The sequence below is a fragment of the Abrus precatorius genome, unplaced genomic scaffold (assembly GCF_003935025.1).
Source record: "Abrus precatorius isolate BTA unplaced genomic scaffold, Abrus_2018 Scaffold11, whole genome shotgun sequence".
NCBI lineage: Eukaryota > Viridiplantae > Streptophyta > Magnoliopsida > Fabales > Fabaceae > Abrus > Abrus precatorius.
Genome location: NW_020874303.1, coordinates 28,442,997 through 28,462,401, shown reverse-complemented (window position 1 = coordinate 28,462,401; position 19,405 = coordinate 28,442,997). Strand labels below are relative to the sequence as shown.

Here is a 19,405-nt window from a genome sequence, read left to right as displayed (position 1 = left end):
GGTATAGCAGCCAGGTACATATAACCTTGGAACATTTCCCTTCAACATGTCCTACAACACCCGTCTCAATCCAATCCATATTCCATAGCTCTATTTCCCTGCTTTCTCATTTCATCACATCAAACCAATTCTAACCCATGATGGCTCTAGCAAGTTTCATAGATCAGACATACCTTTGTCTCGCAATTTCAGTACTACTGGTTTTGTATGTGATTCTACTGGCCTTGGATTCCCCATGGAGCAACCAAGGAGTTTCTTTGTTGTTGCAAGATCGCAGCTTTCCAGTTCTCACAGAAAGTACCTTAACGTTACTCAATAACTCAGAAAAGAGAATTTGATCAAGCTATGGATTTGAGATATGCCCCAGATACATCATACATGTATCGGCACACTCTTTTCTTCTCCCTATCTTTGTTTAATTACGTATTTTCTGTAATTAAAAAAGGGTCGCCAATATCTCAATTTCAGTTTTGAACGACTTAATTATCTGTATATTTATGTATTTTTTTTATCTAATTGACTTGTTAATTATCTGACTGTGCATGTGTAACCAGTCAAGATTCCGATCAGTTCTTTCTACAATCATACATAAATAGTAGGTCAGGGTATATGCCTATTCATTTTTTGTTTAATAAAACATTTTTAGTTACCATTTATCACTACCAAAATAATAATGAACCCCTTTACGTCATTACATTTTAACATACGATATCTTCAACTAAGCAATTGCTTTGTAAGAGTGTGATAATGATGGAACAATAAGGAAGTAACTGCATTGGCGATCACACAAGTAACACGTATTTCGACAGAGATCTCTGTTGGAATTACATTCTCAATTTTTCTTTTTTGGTCAACAAAATTTCAATAGTTAGAACTACTTAAAATTAGATCAAAATATAGGACCATTTGGATGCAACCCATAAAAAACCTATTAGTGCTAAAGGAAATTGCTCAAAAATTTATTTTGATTTGGAAGTACAATAGACAAATACGCCAATCAAAACTTAAAATGTTCAAAATTTTTGCATTCTCTCAAGTATAATTTACAATAACCTTAGCAAAGACGTGCTGCCAGCTGTCACTAATACTCTTATCATTGAAGATCGTTAGATTATTACATTTTCATTGTGGGTCCATCATCTATGCTACAAGTATTTTTTTTTGCTACCACAGATATTTATCTATTAGGTAGGCTGAAAAAACAACTACCAATGATTGGCTGCATATTTTGATTTTGTAATTTTGTGAAGAATGATGCAGGGGTGTTGCTACGAGGAAATTCAAATGGAGAGCGATTTACCACCATGGCAACCCATGATCACGGGGTGACAGACGACAAGACTAAGCCTAGCACAAGTTTGTCCAACTAAAGGTACTTGTTAATGCAGCGAAGACTAACAAATTTCAGGTGTAAAGTGACTCTCCCGCACCAAAATGGCTTAGGAGTGAGAAATTATAATTTACTGCACGCACGCAGGTTTATATACCTCTAAATATCAGGTTTATTTTTTACGCTTACCCTTTGTTTGGTAGGGTGAAAGGACAATGAGAGAAAGAAAAAAAAATGAAGTTTAAACTGAATACTACAACAAAGGAGAAAATTAAACTTTTGTTTCAACTCATTTTTTCTCTTCACCTTTCCTTTCTCTTTTCCTTCAACTAAACAAACAAAAATACATTGTTATTCATATTTTCCTTTATTTTCCATATTATCTAAACAAAGCAATAATTTAAAAGGACACGTCAAACATCCAATAAGACCCAGCCAAATTCTCAATCAAGCCACAAAGTTCACAAGTGCTATAAATATCGAGCGATAATAGCATGGTATTTGTAAGAGTCCTTATTCGTCGTGACCTTATTTAAATGGAAACTACCCCCAACTTATACACAACTGATTCAAGGTAACTTAAAGAAGCTGCAAAGAGATTTACTAGAAGAAATCAGGACACAAACAAGCACATTTGTGTTCATCTCCAGCATGTGCTGTATATGATATTCAGTTACAGAAGCCTGTTGCATAAACCCCATACGTAAATTTTCAGATAAAACACTATATACATTAAATTGGGATGTATTCAATAGGAGTGCAAGGAGGATAACCTTTCTTACGTGACTTAACCCCCTTTCACATTAAATAGCCTTACAAAAAGGAGCCAGCATATAAGTATAAGTAATAACTCCATTTCAGCTTTTGGTGCGCATTGGCCTTGGGCAGAAGACACGTGTTTATAAGGTGAGGATCTAAGTTTCATCGGCGCGGTTGATTGCACATTTGGCATGTGGTGGCAGCCTTGATATTTGCATAGGTACACTGTTCACAAGACCAATGATTATCATCAGTCGTTCTGCTGGACATGCTTCCTCGCATAGTTCCCTTTCCTCTTCCACCCCTCCCCTTGCTGCTCCCTGCAGCATTTTTTGAACTCGTTGCTTTGCTGGAAGCAGCTCCATTGCTATCCACATCAGATAAACCATTCTCTAATGCCCTAACCAAATTCTCAAAGTAGTTTCTGGTCACACTGCCAAAACAAATGGATTAGAAAACCAAACCACACAATCTGGGCAAGATTGTTACTGATGTCAAACCTACTATTTGATCATATAACTAGCTGCATGCTGAAATTTATAAGCTACCCTTGATTTCAATTTTTATTCAATGTGAAACTAGGAAATTCACATTGAAAGACAGAACAAACACATAATAAGAAATCAATAAATAGTATTTTTTATTAAAATTTATAACATTTAATGTTATTGTGTGATTCTCAATGCATTGAATTTTGTGATTTTCATTAAAACTTACAATATATAAATTCTTATTTTTGTTTTTGAGCACTCACTAAAAAGACCATAATTCAAAATAAGATGTTCAAACACAACCAATCTAAGTCAAACTCCAATCAGAATCCAACAAAATCATAAATAAATAAATAAAAAGAAAGTTGCAAGTAATACTGAACAAAGCAGGAAAATCTACCTGGTCAATCCAGCCAGTTTAGTGCGAAAATCATTGAATTCTCTAGATGGGCCATCAGCAGTGAGGAATAGTTGTAGCTCCTTTTCAGCACATTGATGAAGTCTCTCCAACCCAGATTCCGCCTCACCTGTTGGGGGAAAAAAGTATAATTTGTAGAGGTACCGCCACATATGCAAGACAATTCTAAGGAAATTCAAGTTGACATATAAAACCTTGTAAGTACTCAAAGAACTGTTTTTTAGCATGTTCATACTCAGGCAAATAGTACCCATACGCATATGTCCACTTCAGCACCCGCCTGCATTCTACTATCTGCCAGCATGAAACAGAAATTAGGAAGCGCAGTCAAAAACATTCTCATCATATGACTAGCTTCAGAAAATCTTTCAATCAACAGCAACTTCATTTGTGCCTTAGGGAACAGGGTTACAAAAAAAAGCTATTCACAGTCCCAAAACACATGAAAGCCTCATTAAATTTATAAATTTTACAACTTAATATACCAACCCAAAAACTATAAAATATTCATTACCTGTAACCACGCCTCGGTTATGAACTTAAGCTGTGACTCAGGCTGACACTGTGTGTCACTAAGCTTCTCAAGCTGCCAACGGAAAAAAGGGAAGATTAGTGGGACGATTTTACAATTCCTAAGAGCATATATGAAGCTCTACTTAGAAGCAAAAAAAGCCCAAGCAATACACCAAAAGGTATTATTTGGTCTTGTCCTTTGGGTTTGAGAGCATCTAAAGTAACACACACTTGAGGTGAATTAATCAAAAGACTATGAAAGAAGCGGGAGGGGAAAAAAAAAGGATTTGCATCTACAAGACTAAGACTTTGCCCAGGCATTTTAGTCAGTTTAATTATACAACGAAAAAATCTTTCCAATGTTCAATTCTTTATAATAATGTGAAATTTATTATCTGGTATAAATTTGAGTGAACACAAAACACACAAAAATGTATGTGTAACATACATGAACAGTTTGCATCTGGTGTAGATCTGCAAGAGCTTTTTGCCTTGACTGCAAGAGAAAAAAAGAAAATTAATCATTCAGCTTTACACCATAAGAATTCTAGCAAACTATAGGAATTTGGAAATTAAGAAAATCAGACATATATGATAATGCACAGGAAAAAGTATGGAGTGGTGCATACAGATTGGTTGCTGGCCCACCGCTCATAATAATGTGTGTACCTCTCCAACGAATTCTTTGCCATTTCTCTTCTTCTTTCAGTTTCATCATACTACATGCAACAAGATTTAGTCCGTAAGATATTATCAAAATATGTCAGGGGAATAATGGGCTAATGGTAGCCTGAATCCTGAATCACGAGTAGTTAAGTATTTCTATGCCCCTTACCACTCCCTCTTGTTTAGCTGCTTCATAACGATTGCAAGCATAGAAACCACCAGTCCTTTCACCGTGGTCTGACCATGCACCGAGGCATAGCCTAGGTAGATAAAAAAATATATATTAAGTATTAACTTCAGTAGATATCAATATAATTTCAAGCTATTTGAAAATAAGGTGAGCCATTAGCCATGTTAAGGGTGCAAGTTAAAAGTATCATTCATTCCAAATTAAGAAAATAACCCCACAATTTACATTATACCAACCCTCTACAAAAATAATAATTGCTAAGGGGAAGAAAGGAAAAGAGGAAGCATGCAAAACAATCATGAAAAAAAAAGAAACATACCAGCAAAATTCAAATTTACATGGTGGAGTACATGTCATATGCATGCACCCTTGATTTTTTTCAATTGGTCGCTTGCACTTGGGACATGGCTTTGAGTTAGCAAGTATCCTGAAAGTCATTAAATTAACAGTTAGTACAGGGCCTCAATTCCCAAAAAAAAGGTGGCAATATAGCAGTGTATATAATGGACAAGGGTTATCAAATCACAATTCAGAACCAGAAATCAAGAGGCAAATTTTGGAATTGTGAATCATAAATTGTATCAAATCATAAAATGCAGGGACAAAATGAAAAATAGCTTCAAATTTTTGGTCATGCGTTGACCACAACTTAAACATGAATCTCACAGAACAAATATCATAAAATATAAGTCATCGTTGAAATTATGAAGATTTGGTAGGAAAGGAAGAAAAGTGAAAAATGTAAATAGTTTGAAATTCATATTGATTTGATGTGAAAGATGTGATCTGAAATACAAAATACCAATCCTTATTCATACTTGTACTAGGCTCTTAAACCTAATCAAATCAAATAAGAAACAAATCACAGAATATTAGAAAATATGAAAATTGATCCTAAGGGATCAACCAAGATACTATAAAATATTTTAAGATAAATTGATATTGAGATATTTTTTTCATATACTCTTAGCTCTCAAAGCTTGTAAGTAACAAACTAAGTGGTCCAAAGTTTGTATAGAGCAGAGCAATACAAGAATATTCCATGAATTAAGAACTGATTAAGTAAAATTGTCAATATAGGATTTAACTTGATATAAGTATACAAATCTAGGTAATGTTTCAACTAAGTTTCTCCATTAAAAGAGTGAGTTTTAAACACTTGCAGATCATTCATTCACTAGTTTTGTTATGTATAATCATCCCAAAGGAATAACTATTTGCCATATATAGGAAAGTTATAAGCAATCAAGTAACTTTAAAACTGTTTTCCAGTTTGACTCTAGTATTATCTTTCACCATCAAGACCATGTCTAGGGCCATACTTAATCCTTTGTTCACACATAGTCAAACATCCACTGCAACAAAACCACATTTCTTGACACATCCTAGATCCTACATTGCTCCAACAGGAGGAGGTATATTTTGCATTAATACACAGATATGAATACACATATAAGAAGGCATTGATAGTGGCCTTAAGCCACTGAACTCTAGTCATAAAAACAGTGAACTCGTCAGCCTTGACATAAAGTAGGCATCAAAGACTATAATTTCCATTGACAACTAAAGAAGGGACAATCACTGCATTGCAGCAGACACAAGATCATGTCCCAAATAAATATAGGCAAGAAATATTATCCAAAGATGTCAAAGCACATTCCGTACCAGTTCATGTTTTCTGATTCTGCACTGTTTTTCAAAATCCATTTTGCCACAGTGCCACAGTCCACTGGACGGTGAGCCTCCTCAGTGCACTGCAAATCCAAAAACACATCATTAAGCAGAACATGTACATTCTAGAATGCAATGCTATAACAATCTACAACAACCCATATGCAACTTACATTCCAGCAAAAGCAATAAGAACAGAGGCAAGATACATCATAGTTTCCACTGCCAGCATCAAAAGTAACTGCATACTCACAACCTGGAGCAGGACACCACTTGGTCTACATAAAACAGATATCAGAATAAATAAGATAATTATGACAGTAAAAAATTTAAATAGAAAAACAAGATCAAAAAATAAAAGTATGAAATTCCATCTATAGCCATTCAAATTAATAATGATTAAAATAAGGGTAAAGTAACATCAATTGTTAACTAATGGGCCATTCATCATGCGATTTAGGAATTCAATCCCATGTGTAGCCAGATGACAATACCCTGGCTAACACTCAAATCAATAACGTGTAAAGAATTATGAATCCATAAATTGGGGTAAATTTGTCAAAATATAGATAAAAGATTGCAATTGGCAGGACAAAAAAAAGTATAGATTCCTTTACTATTATTATAAATGCCGAAATTCAATATCTACAATATACCTTTTTATTGTCTTCAATATAAGACCTAAGAAGGTAGCGGTCATACTTCTCTTTATCTTCATCAGATGCTAAAAGGTTAATCATATCTTGACCAACAGCAGCACCACAAGTGGGATCAGGACACCTCAGCACCAAACATCCCGGACCATCACTGATTGATGTGCCAATATATCCTAGCATGACAAAAAGGATAGAAAACATTATTTAACAAAAAAAGAAGAGAACAAAAGGATAGGATATTGACGGATACATGTATTGGGACTATAACATCTACCAACAAAAGAAAAAATATGCATGGGAACACTGGCTTCAGGATGTGCTAAGCATGTCCAAAAAGCATAATTTCATAATGATGTCCAGACAGCATCTGTGGCCACCAAAGGATGTAAGGAAGGCACATGAATAATACCTGCCCAGCATGAATAGCAGTAAGGATGGCCACAAGCAGCAGATTCAATCCTAGCACGAGGATAATTCTCAAAACAGATGCCGCAAGTAAGCTGACCACAAGGGGGGAGAAATGAAAATAAGTGAATTGGTGGAGTTTAAATGGAGCCCAAGCAGCGTAAGACTAGAAAAATCGATATCATTAGTTCATCTGTTTTAAAACCCAAACAACCAAAACTCACCTCTCTACTATTAGAATTCTGGAAAATTGGCTTTTCCAACAAACCAACTGCTTTTCGGACTTTATCTTCATCCGCAAACCAAGCATCATGCACTTTACTAACACTCCTGCATCACCAACTCATCTCTCCTTCAGTACATGAGTATACAATAAAGAGCCAAAACCTTACATATCATACAAGGCGGCATCAAAATATATACACACCAAACAGAGATGACAAATTAACCAGTACAAGGTTGGAAGCTAACAAAATTACCAATTGTAGTGACGAAGAAGTATGCTTGCAGAAACTCGTGGAATGGAAAGAACTGTTGCTACTCTAGTGATGTCATCTTCCTGCCTTTGCCGGATATCCGATTCCCTCAATATGGTAAAATTTTGCTGCAATCCAATCAGGGATCCATCAATCAAAGAGGCATAATATGATTGCAGAAAGAAATGAAGAAACACGCGAGCCCATAGGTCTTGAACGGGAAATTATTGCACCCATATCCATAAGATACCAAAAGTTTCCGTACTATATTTGTTCATCTTTTATTTAAACAGAAAGAGCAAGAAAGAAAGAATAACGACCATCTTCACCATTTAAACCAAAACCAACCTCCTCTCAGGATAACGACTGGTTCCAATAAACGATTACTTATCAAGATCAATTGAACACATCTCCTTGTCCTACCAACCACGCACACTAACATACTTCAAAAATTATTAAAAAGCAACCATGTAAAGCTTCAAAACTAGCCCTTCTATATTTATACATCGATGCTTGAGTGCAGCAAAATCCTTCACCGCGTGAGTCCAATTAGCCCCTTTCATTCAATTCTTCGGAGTTTGCAAAAGCAGGCAACATTCCCAGCTCAACAATACATTGAATACAAATTGAGACAGCGATACGCAGAGAGGAACGGAGTGAGAATCGAAGAGACCTACCTCCGGGCGACGAGACTCAATCCGGTCGGAATCGTCGGCATCGTCGAAGTAATCATCGGCTTCGTCATCGTAGTCGCTGTAGTAATCCATGGGAGCATCCTCTGTCTCGCCACTGTAGAAATCGTCATCAAGAGACTCAACATCGTTTGCGTCGTGCATATCATCTTCGGAATCCATGAGAACCCTAGAGGGTGGTTGGGTTGGGATAGAAATTCCGGTGCGATCGAAGGGATTTAAAGACGGTGCTGCGGTGGGGTCGAGAAAATCTAGGGCACAGCAACGAGAATTAGGAATCGGAAGCAGAAGAAGAAGAAGACGACGACGATGGAAGGAAGAGGAGGAAAAGGTGTGTGTTGCTTTATGGTTTTTTCTTCGATCCTTTCTCGTCCTAACTAACCAGAGCTTTGCAAATTGGAATAATAATAATAATATGATAAAATATAAATTTGCCTTTTATTTATTTATTTATTTAAATTATAGTGATAATATACAAGATGGAGTGAGATTGTGGCAGGTGGAAGAGGAATTAATACGCAGAAACAGGAACGCGAGGAAAGGGGTTTTTAAAGTGAGCTACCTAAATTACACTCATTTTATATGTATATTAACTATTCTATTTTCTAATTTCTAAATTACATCCTACATTTTTTAATTTTGTTCATATAAAACTGCTATTTTCCCAATCAAGATTAAAGTCTTTTTAATCAAAAGTAAAATGATTAAATAAAATAAATTGTGACCGTTAAAAAGTTGCATCTTATTGAAAATGCAAAAGTTAATTTAAAATATGTTAATGATGATCTTTAATGTGAATTTTATTATTATTTTAAAAGAAGGAGATAGAGATTCTGATCATAAAACTTCTATTGCATCCAATATCAATCAAAATTTCAATAAAATAATGAGAATATCGCAAAATATTCCTTCTTCTTTGTACCCGTAAAAAGCTTCTTTTTTAAAAAACTTAAATCCTCTTACAATTCCCACCTGTTAATCTTCTTATTTATCATATATTTCTTTTTATTTGATACTTTCTTTGTATAAAAATAAATACATAAATAAGATGATTTACAAAAGGAAATAACATTACTTTCTTTTGACTTGTCTACCGAGAAAACCTAGCTACCCAACAAGAGTTGGTAAAAAATAGAAACTTGTATATGAATGAACCCTAATTGATTGATTGTATACAGTTTATCATTTCTTTATTTCATTGCATTTGGTTCGAGTCACAGAGACAATTCCAAGTTGTCCGCAGCGATCAATCGCAAAAGCAAAAAAGAATCAATGGTGCTGTTGTTGTACCATGACACAAAACTTGCGGCACGTATGCAAGCTAGGTATAGAAAGGGATCATCAAAGTTGGTATTCCAAGAGAATTAAAACTGATCGAATTAATTGATTTAAATCTTGAACTTGAAGATGCAACTGGGATAAATTCGTTTGATGCAAGAATCAAAACAAATGCCATAGTAATAAGTTGAAGTTTTCCATTATTTGAAAGCATATATGATATATGGTCCATTTGTGATAAATGTGTGCCAGTGTTGAAACTTGAATGGCTCAAGTTGATGTTGCTTTATATAATGGAATGCTTTCAGGTGTCTTTGTCGTATCAAATAGCATTAATAGTTAACAAATATTGCTTGATCCTTTGATAAAAATGGTTTTTATCTGTGGGTGCTGGAAACATTAGACAAGCTTTTGTTTCATTTGAGCATATGAAAAATGATATATGTTTGGGTGGGTAAACATGTCTAAGAATGGAATTAACGGGTTTATTATTGTTAAGATGAGTAATCAAAATCTTGAATGAAATTTTATCTTCGACACATAAATTGAGTATTAACATAAGATTGTGGCAAGGACTAGAATTCCTCTCATGACATCCAAAGGCTAAACAAGCGTGTTAATGACACCTTCTTTGCCATATTAACATCTTTTTGACTTTCTCAATTATAAGACTGCAGCAGAAAGGTGTTAGTGTACCTGCTTTACTAGACCACCTTATTTTCTTCACTAGCTCGTTGCCATTATGTTTTCTGATATTGTCTAGAGTTCATAAACAATTGCATTTTTAACCATACAGGGCATGTTTGGTTATATAGTTTTGAATTAACTGTTAAATCTGAGGATTAAACTCGGTGATATTAAATTAAACTAGACAAGTGAAATTTTGATTAAAACAGTGTTCATAATTGATCATTACATGACCAAACTTTTCACACAGTTGACATCAAAGCCTAGATTGCTTTGAACCAAAATCAAAAGCTAGCTAGTAAGTACCGATATACTTTTAAAAAAGTAGTCATATATGTGTCATATTGTGTCCAACAAGTTTTCATATCAAATACCTCTACTTAAATTTTTTTATTTTGTTACTTTTTGAACTTTATATCAATAGAGATTGATGAAAATAATATAATAATTATATCGATGATGTCAATTTATCATGTCTAAAACTAACCATGCTAGAGTTATTATTATTTCTTTAATATTATGTTTTTATTTTTATTTTACTAGTTTTATGTATTATATTAACCCCCCCCCCAAGCAATGTCTTATAATTTTGTTAAAAAATTTATTGTATTTCAGTATCCATATTCTGTCACATTTGTATTCCATATAGTATTCATCTTCTTGATTAAGAGTATGTTGATGTCAAATATGTCTTCCATAGCTTCTTTCACCTCTCGTTCTTGTGTTATAATTTTTGTGTTACATTTATAATATTAGTGGTTATAATTTTTGTGTTATATTTATAATTAGCAAAACCGTAATTTTATAGCATGTTTGGCAAGTGGTTTGCAACTTTGACTTCCAAAAAAAGTAGTAAAGGTGCATTTATTTGAAAAACAAGCAATTGGCAGAGCAGGTTCTTTAACTCCTAGACAGTAGTTTGCCTTTGTTGCTTCTTATAAATCAATGTTTCTAAAATTAGATTGATTGTTAAATGGGTCAACATGTATTGATTTATTATTGACTTTAATTTTGGTCAAATTACTATTAAATTATTCACAGTAAAAGTAAAAAAAAGTATTAAAAATAAAATATTTACTATAGAAGAAATAAAAATAATAAATATTTTATTTTCAATAAAAGTTTATTATTAGTGTGACTGACGTTCAATTCCAATGTTGAAGTTTACAAAAAAAAAATCTAAAATTAAAGTTAATACTTTTTATCTCTTAAAAATATTTTTATTTATCTATTATTTTGAAATTATAAATTAGCATTAATTTTCACTTTCTTAATTATAACCTTGTGAGTAAAGGGCAGAAATTGATATATCAAATGTCATGAAAGAAACAAAATAATATATTATAAAATAACAAGCAATTTTGACTCAAATGATAATATTAATTATATTTCTCACTTTATATACTATAATTTTAAATAATAGAATTAAAAATTAAAAACAGATACATATTAATAAATTATAGTATTTATTTACAATCAAATAATAAAATCTAACAAGAAGAGCTTTTGTAATATCAAGTTTGAGTCTCAGATATTAAAAATTTAAAAATAGAATTTTATCGTCTTTTAAATAAAATTAATTTTATAAAAAGTATACTTGGTTTAAAAAAATAATAAAACTTAATAATAAATATTAAATATTATATCAATCAATAATTAATATTTTATTTTTAACACGTGTTTTTAAATATATATTGAAAAAATGGTTGATAAAAAAACAACTCAAAAGTTAATTTTCACTGTATTTATCTTCGATTCTTGTATCTTATTTCATGATTAAATTTAATATTTTATTTTTAACACCCCAAAAGAGTAATCGAATAATATTTATTTAGGAGCATATTAGCTGGAGAATGAGTGTATAGTATAATCATGTGGAATTGTGCAATCAGCTACAAAATTTGCAACTGCATTCATTTTTTAATACAAAAAGGTTCATTCATCTGAAATTTTGTCAAGTGAGAGACCAGTTTCTTTGACTCTAACACAGCAGTTTGCCCTTTATTGCTTCTTACTAATGGGGCAACCATCATTGTCACTTTTTTTATTTTAAATTAACGTGGCACTCATCAAATCAATCCCATAAAACTTTATCATAAGTCATTAAATTCATTTATTTGCCTAATCACTTTAGTATTATAAAAAAAGCCATGCTATTTCAAGGCTATCAAACGTTAATTTAATAAAAAAATTGAATATTTAATATGGCTTCACATTATTTTATTAAATGACCAAGCTAAAAAGTTTTCTGTTGTTTTGTATGTAATCTTCTTGTAACGTCTATTTTAATAGAAGAAAAATGCTAGTGTTCATAATACACCTGTTAACTTTGATGTTTCTTCAGCTAACTAACCTAAGGACTGAAGACTATGCCCAATATTTTTGGTGTCAACAAACATTGATGATTTGACTCTTGAAGTAACGCTTCCCTTCATTCTTAAATAGAAAACGTACATAATTAACTAATGTTCCAAAATATAATTAAAAATATATAAGATTTTTTTTTATAATATAAGTATTACGTGTGTATTAATGGTGTTTTCAACTAAATAAAATTTTAATTTCTCAATCAATATCATAAGAGTATTTGTTAACATTTTTTTCAGAGTTTTACGAATATATATTTTTTAGAGTTACACAAAAATATATTCAAAATTGCGGTAAAGATGCGTTGATAATTTTTGATATGTTTTAACTGGTAGGTTATATAATAATTAACATTTATTATTATTTTTTAACATGTTTCAATAACGCATGATACAGAAACATTAAACATATCTTATAAAAATAATAGTTGAATTTTTTTGTATAATAATTTATTTTTTCTTTTTAAGGTGTGCATTTTATTTGTTAAAAAAGCACATTCGAATCGACAAATCTCGTATTACCAGATTGACGATATTTATTCACTTAATTGCCAAGAAATCAACAAATACCAGTAAGATCAATTGGTTCAGTCAATTATCACAAGCATTGTAGATTCTGCTACTCACATCACACTGAAACGATGATGTAACGCAATAATCTATGTCCTTTAAGGTAGAGAATGTCCCATTTTGCAATTACCAAGGATTCAGGTATCGTTGTTGGGAGACACCACAGATGCCATGCAATCTGCGTTTAGGAGTTTGACATGCACTTAACTTAGCTACATACATTACAATATCTATCTAAGGCCCCAAACACGTATAGCACGAAACACAACCCCTAACGGTTAATCGAAGTGTAGCTGCTCATAGTACACGGCTTTTAATTTTCACCTACAGTTACACTAACCCACACATTACAAAAAGCACACACTCTTCACTTAAATTACATAACTGACCCTGTTGATTAAATTTTGTTCACGCTTTACAGAGACAGATATAAATATAAATAATAATACCCCTCAGTGTACAGAGTCACAGACCAAAGAGCCAATAGACAAATATCTATTAACTCTCTCTCTCTCTCTCTCTCTCTCTCTCTCTCTATATCTGTATCCCTACTCCGCCTCTGTTTCATTTGGCCGGTTGTTTCTTAAAAGCCACACTCTTCAAAGTTCAAACTCGTTGTTGTAAGGCCAACCCTTAATTTACTCCATGTTTCATTAACTGGGTATTGGTTTTTTCTTCCTCGGATCATACTGTTTTTTTTCGGTCTTTTTGAAATTTTTATGTTTTTCAGCTTTTCACTGTTAGAATCTACTTGCTTCCCAATAAATAACTCGCTCTGGGTGTTACTTATTCTAGAGTTCTTCTTTTGAGCGCTTTAGCAGATTCCATTCCTAGAGTCTCATGCTGGATATGTCAACCCAGTTATCCTCATTTCTGGTGAGTTTTTTTTTTAGCTGAATTTGGATTAGAATAAGCGTTTGTTTTTTTTCTCTCCCAGTTTTGGAATCAGTATTTTTCGATTTATGGGTTTCGAAAGTTTGAGGTGATTCTGTGGATTTCGATCATTGCCAGTTCTCTCCAATTAAAAGCTTATTGCTTTTTGTGGTTTATTATGAATCTTCCTGTGATTATTTATGTTTAGATTTGAAGCTTATTTTGTTAGTTGATTCGCAATTTCATTGAATCGCCAATTTCTCTTGTTGTGTTCTTATATGCCCTAATCTTTTTTTTTTTTTTGGTTGTGTGGGTTTTGGGAAGATGCATCTCCGTTACCTAGCTTTTTGCATTTTGTAAAACTAGTATTAAGTTTTATTTTCTATTCTGCAGTGCCCAAAATTTAAGTATTCTGTATTCGGGTTGTCTTACTGAAAAATCAAACCCTGAAAAATAGAAATACAGTTTACTGGTTTACTCTAGGTTAAAAAAAGGGTGCAAGTACAATTGGGAAGGAAAACTATTTTTAATGGGAGACGGTATTTCGTCTTAGGGTTTTTTAGCCCAGCAACAGATCATAGCTATGATATTATTTCAGATCAGGTTTTCATTTTGTAATGCTCCAGAAGAGATTTTTACGGTTGAGTTTGTGCAAGCCTTTTTTTTAGTCAATACATGCTGGATTCTGCATTTGTTTGTGGGGTACTTGGCTTTACCTCTTTAACACTGTTTATGAAGCCACTCCAACCTGTGTGGTTGGATTCATGTTAGAAGATTTGCAAACGTGGAGAAATTACAACTAGTAGCGTTGTAAACAAACAATAAGCAGACTAAGAATCCTATACTGTATCAATTGATTAGTTTATTGTGTGCCCTTTTCTTGCAGTTTGCATGATCAACTATTTTCTGAGGATTTTAAGACCATGGGTAGAGGTAGAGGAAAGGGTAAAAAGTTAACTGTCTCCAATCATGACGATCCTGCAAGTGGTGAAGATGAAAAAGTTCCCATGCAAAAGAGGAGAGGGAGGCCACAGAAACCGCTAAAGGATGACTTTGATGAAGAAGAAGTTGTTGAAAAAATAGAAGACGCCAGCAACAATGTTAAGAATGGAATCTCTAACAAAGAAATGAAAAGTCCAACTGCAACAGAGAATGGAAGGAAAAGGAAGCGAAACTCCCAGGTAAAAGAGAAATTAGATTCAGTTGAGGAAGAAAATGGAAATGGAAATGGATCAAGCACCACTGATGAGTTGACAACAAAGTCCAATGGATTTAGGCATAATGGAAGCAGGCGTAAAAGCACTCCTCGTCGTGCTGCTGAAGCAGGTGTGCAGTGCAAGTAAGATTAGTAAAAGTTGTGCAATAGCTTTCTTCCTTTTTCATTTACCAGTTAAAATCATGAGATAGGAAGTGAGGCGTAGTATCATTTCTTTATTTTATTTACTTTTTTTGTTTTTGTCCTTATTTTTATTTTCCTTTTTCTGGGTGGGACTGGTTTGAGGGGTTCCATTTGGTGATTCCCTATCATTAATTCCTTCTTCTTTTTTTTTTCAATTTCAATCATGAATTTGAGAATTTACAATGCTGACTGTTGTTTTATAATGCTATAACACTTTGAATTTACATCTTTTTCATTTTATCTTCTTACTTAATTCAAGTTTTCTAAGAAAAGATTAATATTCTTTAATTTCTGTTATGACCATGCCTTCTATGCTACCTCTTCTTTCACCAACAGTGTATCTCAAGGTCCCATGAATGAAATTATGCATATGCTTCTAATTATAAGTTTGGTGACAGTGAATTACTCAAGTTTTTACCTTGTTTTGTGTATTAACCTCTTTTGTCTTGTACCTGTTGAAGTTTGAGTTGTCGAAATTATCTTTTGCAGTACCTGTTGTTCCCCCCTCCCCTCCCAAAGTTTAAAAGGTCTTTCTACTCTCTAAAGCTTCAAAGATAAAAGGAAAATTCACATGACACTGAATCTGAAGTCTTTTTTTAAGAATGAGGTAATGGGCCTTGCATGGCATTTTTCAGAAGGATTTAGCACTCTACTTATATACTTAAGGCTACTTGAAGTTTTAAGAAGTCCACATTAATGAAAATGAAATTACGTGCTTAAAAAGTCTTATCATACGCCAACTAGACTGTGGTAAACTTCTTCAGAAGTAGCTTAATTTCTTAGAGCAATTTAATGTTCTGCTAATGCTTGTTTTACGCGTGCACTAGTTCTATAAGATTTGTATGTTCTCTTATGCAGTGTGTATGCATATTTGTTATTGAGTTTATTTGCTTTCTTTTTGTAAACAAAGAGGCATATTAACCCAAAGTTGTCCAGTGAAATTATTGTATGGATAACACAATGTTGGAAATAAGACGATTCTTTGCTGTATTTTAATTCGAAATAACACAATGTTGTCCAATGATTATGAAGCAAATACACTTTCATTCTCTTGGGAGGAATAAATAGGACCCAATTTGTATCCAAGTTTGCGTGTGAAATGAACTCAACTCATGGATTTGCATTTGCATTAGAAGACATCGACCAGTTATTCTGTCTTAATCTCTGTGGGTTAACCCTTTTGCATTGGATCGGACCCGTGCTTTTGGAACTTATGTTCATCTTTTCTTTTGTTGGACCTGAGGAAATGCCACAATACCACAAGTTAGCAAACAAATGATAAAAATTATTACTACTTTTAGTCTATATTTTAGTTGAGCATTGCTATTTAGTACGAATTTATACGAATACATGTGTATGAATATTATTGGTTAAATGAGTAACCATTCATACGTTTTGTCAAATTATTTTTTGTACTAAACATTATTTCCGATTCTAATTTATGTGCAACTTTTGTCTTCTGATACTAACTGTTTAAATAATCCTAATAATTTTTCCGATTAGTAAACTTGAATTTCTCATCCCACATTCATTCAATAATTAACTATGTAATGAAAGTATGACATAACATTTATTTATGTAAAATTTTAAAAGAAAAAGTAATAACAATCTTTTTTGGTTTTTGTATTCAAATTTTGTTAAGCATTTGTTTTTCTTTGTCAATTTATAAAAAATAATGTCATGCCAAACCTCTTTGACATTCTCATTGATTATTGGATGAAAATTGAGGTGAGAAATTTGATTTTAACAAATAAAATAGTTAAAGGTGCAAATGTGAATAACTAAAACTAAAAATTAAAATTCAACATTATTAAAGTATGGGACTGAAGTATAACTAAGCCATTTTATTTATAGAATTGTCACTTGGATTCATAGGCAATAGGGTGTTAAGAAACATGACCGTGTAAATATTTTTATTTGTTGCAAAGTACGATTTATACACTAGGCCCATGATGAATTGGGCTGGGTCCAAATATTGTGATTAGGTATCTTAAATTGCAGGGATAGTGGGCCATGTTCTTCCATCTCCTTATCCCTCGGCATTGCCGTGTTACTGTGTAGTGGGCCTCTTGATGGGCCTTTATGTTGTTTGTCTTGTTAAGTTTAATGTTGAGTATAGAGGAAGATAAAGCTTTCTAACGACCAAAAATTAACATAAGGCTTTCTTTTTTCAAAAATAAAAAATTATTTTACGTAACGACAAGAACTCTATTTAGCTCAAAATTTACGTGACACGCCCATGTTAGTCAAATAATGATATTAATAAAAAATATATATATTTGACTCCTGATAAAATTGAGTGAATTTTATCATGCATGAATACAAAATATTAAGAGTTTCAATTAAATCTTAAAATATTATCAAATTTTTAATGTGTTTTGAAAAAGACAATAAAAAATTTTACAAAATTATATTTTGATTAAAAATTACATACATTAAAAGAATTGAATATTATTAGCAAAAATGCCAAACTGTCCATTTCTTGAATTGAGGGAATGGGATGAGGAGAGGGTTTTGAAGTTTGAACATTGGGTTGCGTCAATCTCCAAGTCACTATGATCATCTCTTGTGTTTATCTACCCACATTTCAACATAAGAACGACGACTCCACTGTCACAAATGTTCTGCATGCAATGGATCAACCACCATTCAACGCCTTCTCCACGTTTCTACCACACTTAATCGGAGATACCTTCACCCATAAATATCCACGTCTCTCTCTCTGTTACTGCAATTTTATTCGGTGGTCCTGAAGACAAAAATTAATATGCTGAATTTTCATGTTTTGTAGATCAAAACAATTACTCTAATTATCTTTCTTAATTGTAACGTATAATAAATACTTTAAAATAAAAAAATAAATGCTTAATAGTAATCTTAATTAAGAACGAATATTAATCAAATTATTATATTAATTCTATAAGTTATTCTTTTAACTTCATTACTCACCCATCAAACTTTGTTTTTTTTTTTTGGGTAAATTACATTTTACTCTTTTGTTGCTTTATATTTTTTCTATCAACTGTGAGAAGTAAAGTGATACAAAAGTAATTGAAATAAATAAATAAATAAAAGAGAATTTAATGATATAAAAAATAAATTAAAAAAAATGGAAACTTACATTCATTAGGTGTAATGTACACCTTTCTTCCCCCTCTTAAATGCTTAACTTACATTCATTAAATGGTGAATCCACACGCAGACAAAATAAAGGACAGAAGCAATGCAGATATCCCTATTGATAAATATCACCGGTACAAGGTATGATTCAAACAATGACATTAAATTAAACCCAAACAAGAAAAATGGTGATAATTAGTAGTTGCTAGTTATTAACAAAAATATCTGAAAATAAACTTTGTTCCAATTAACATGAACAATGTGTTAATGGGCCTTAGCTATCAAGTAAATACTTGTTTTAGGAATTTAGTTAGTGAAAATGAAAATTCAATAGACTTCTTATAGTAATTTCTTTTAAAAATTTCGTATTTCTTTTAGGATTATGAAGAATATGAATTTGGATGCATTCGGATTCTCCATCTCTTGGTCTAGAATATCTTTACTCTTATTTTTCATGATCTTAGATAGGTATGGAAAATTTAATAAAAGATAACCATTAATTATTATTATTATGTGGTGACAATATATGAATATTAAAATTATATAAAATTTTAGAATACACTCTATTTGTACGATGGAAAGGTAATTCACTAGTCGCTCCAATCATGTCACAAGAGAACAAAAATGTAATTCAATGAACCCTACACGAATTCTGATAAATTTCAATCACTGTTTACCACGCAAACAGTGGACAACAGACAAGTGAAGATAGTCTCTTTTTTTTAATATATTTCTCATTCCAATCCTTTTCACATGGACTTCAATAATCAGATCCTAATAAAAACAGTAATTTCATCTATCAACTTTTGACATATTAAACCTAAATATATAAGTAAATTTGAATT

At 32.3% G+C, this 19,405-nt stretch overlaps 2 protein-coding genes across 12 annotated transcripts; one reads left to right on the top strand and one right to left on the bottom strand.

The window, feature by feature from the left end:
- Window positions 1-851: 851 nt before the first annotated feature.
- Window positions 852-8,678, bottom strand: LOC113856633 (probable E3 ubiquitin-protein ligase ARI7). Of its 3 annotated transcripts, XR_003502901.1 has the most exons (16): window positions 8,253-8,677; window positions 7,579-7,703; window positions 7,324-7,429; window positions 7,104-7,194; window positions 6,695-6,867; window positions 6,212-6,316; window positions 6,033-6,121; window positions 4,687-4,794; window positions 4,347-4,437; window positions 4,141-4,230; window positions 3,960-4,007; window positions 3,513-3,584; window positions 3,193-3,292; window positions 2,981-3,107; window positions 2,104-2,522; window positions 1,739-2,013 (listed from the first exon to the last, which is right to left on the bottom strand). XR_003502901.1 is itself a non-coding variant. In XM_027488551.1 (15 exons), the coding sequence occupies exons 1-15, from the start codon at window positions 8,427-8,429 to the stop codon at window positions 2,252-2,254; spliced, it is 1,773 nt and encodes a 590-aa protein (XP_027344352.1). In that variant the 5' UTR covers window positions 8,430-8,677; the 3' UTR covers window positions 852-2,251. The 3 variants fall into 3 exon arrangements, 2 of the variants coding, with proteins under 2 accessions (XP_027344352.1, XP_027344353.1); XM_027488551.1 differs by having other exon boundaries at window positions 852-2,522; XM_027488552.1 differs by lacking the exons at window positions 1,739-2,013; window positions 2,104-2,522 and having other exon boundaries at window positions 3,015-3,107; window positions 3,234-3,292; window positions 8,253-8,678.
- A 4,958-nt stretch (window positions 8,679-13,636) lies between these two features.
- On the top strand, window positions 13,637-18,526 carry LOC113854574. 9 transcript variants are annotated; one of them, XM_027485641.1, is made up of 4 exons: window positions 13,637-13,788; window positions 13,899-14,044; window positions 14,928-15,380; window positions 15,930-16,199. In XM_027485641.1, exons 3-4 carry the CDS (start codon window positions 14,965-14,967, stop codon window positions 15,982-15,984), a joined length of 471 nt encoding a protein of 156 aa, XP_027341442.1. In that variant the 5' UTR covers window positions 13,637-13,788; window positions 13,899-14,044; window positions 14,928-14,964; the 3' UTR covers window positions 15,985-16,199. The 9 variants fall into 9 exon arrangements, with proteins under 9 accessions (XP_027341442.1, XP_027341447.1, XP_027341451.1 ...); XM_027485646.1 differs by having other exon boundaries at window positions 13,642-13,788; window positions 13,964-14,044; window positions 15,930-16,458; XM_027485642.1 differs by having other exon boundaries at window positions 13,643-13,829; window positions 13,990-14,044.
- Window positions 18,527-19,405: the final 879 nt, after the last annotated feature.

Coding starts and splice junctions, on each gene's coding strand:
- LOC113856633 (XM_027488551.1), bottom strand. CDS start 8,429: ATGGATTCCGAAGATGATATGCACGACGCAAACGATGTTGAGTCTCTT. Junction 6,868..7,103: donor CTGCTATTCATGCTGGGCAG/GTATTATTCATG, acceptor TTGTCATGCTAG/GATATATTGGCACATCAATC. Junction 4,438..4,686: donor TGTAAATTTGAATTTTGCTG/GTATGTTTCTTT, acceptor TTATCTACCTAG/GCTATGCCTCGGTGCATGGT.
- LOC113854574 (XM_027485646.1), top strand. CDS start 14,965: ATGGGTAGAGGTAGAGGAAAGGGTAAAAAGTTAACTGTCTCCAATCAT. Junction 15,381..15,929: donor GAAGCAGGTGTGCAGTGCAA/GTAAGATTAGTA, acceptor TATCTTTTGCAG/TACCTGTTGTTCCCCCCTCC.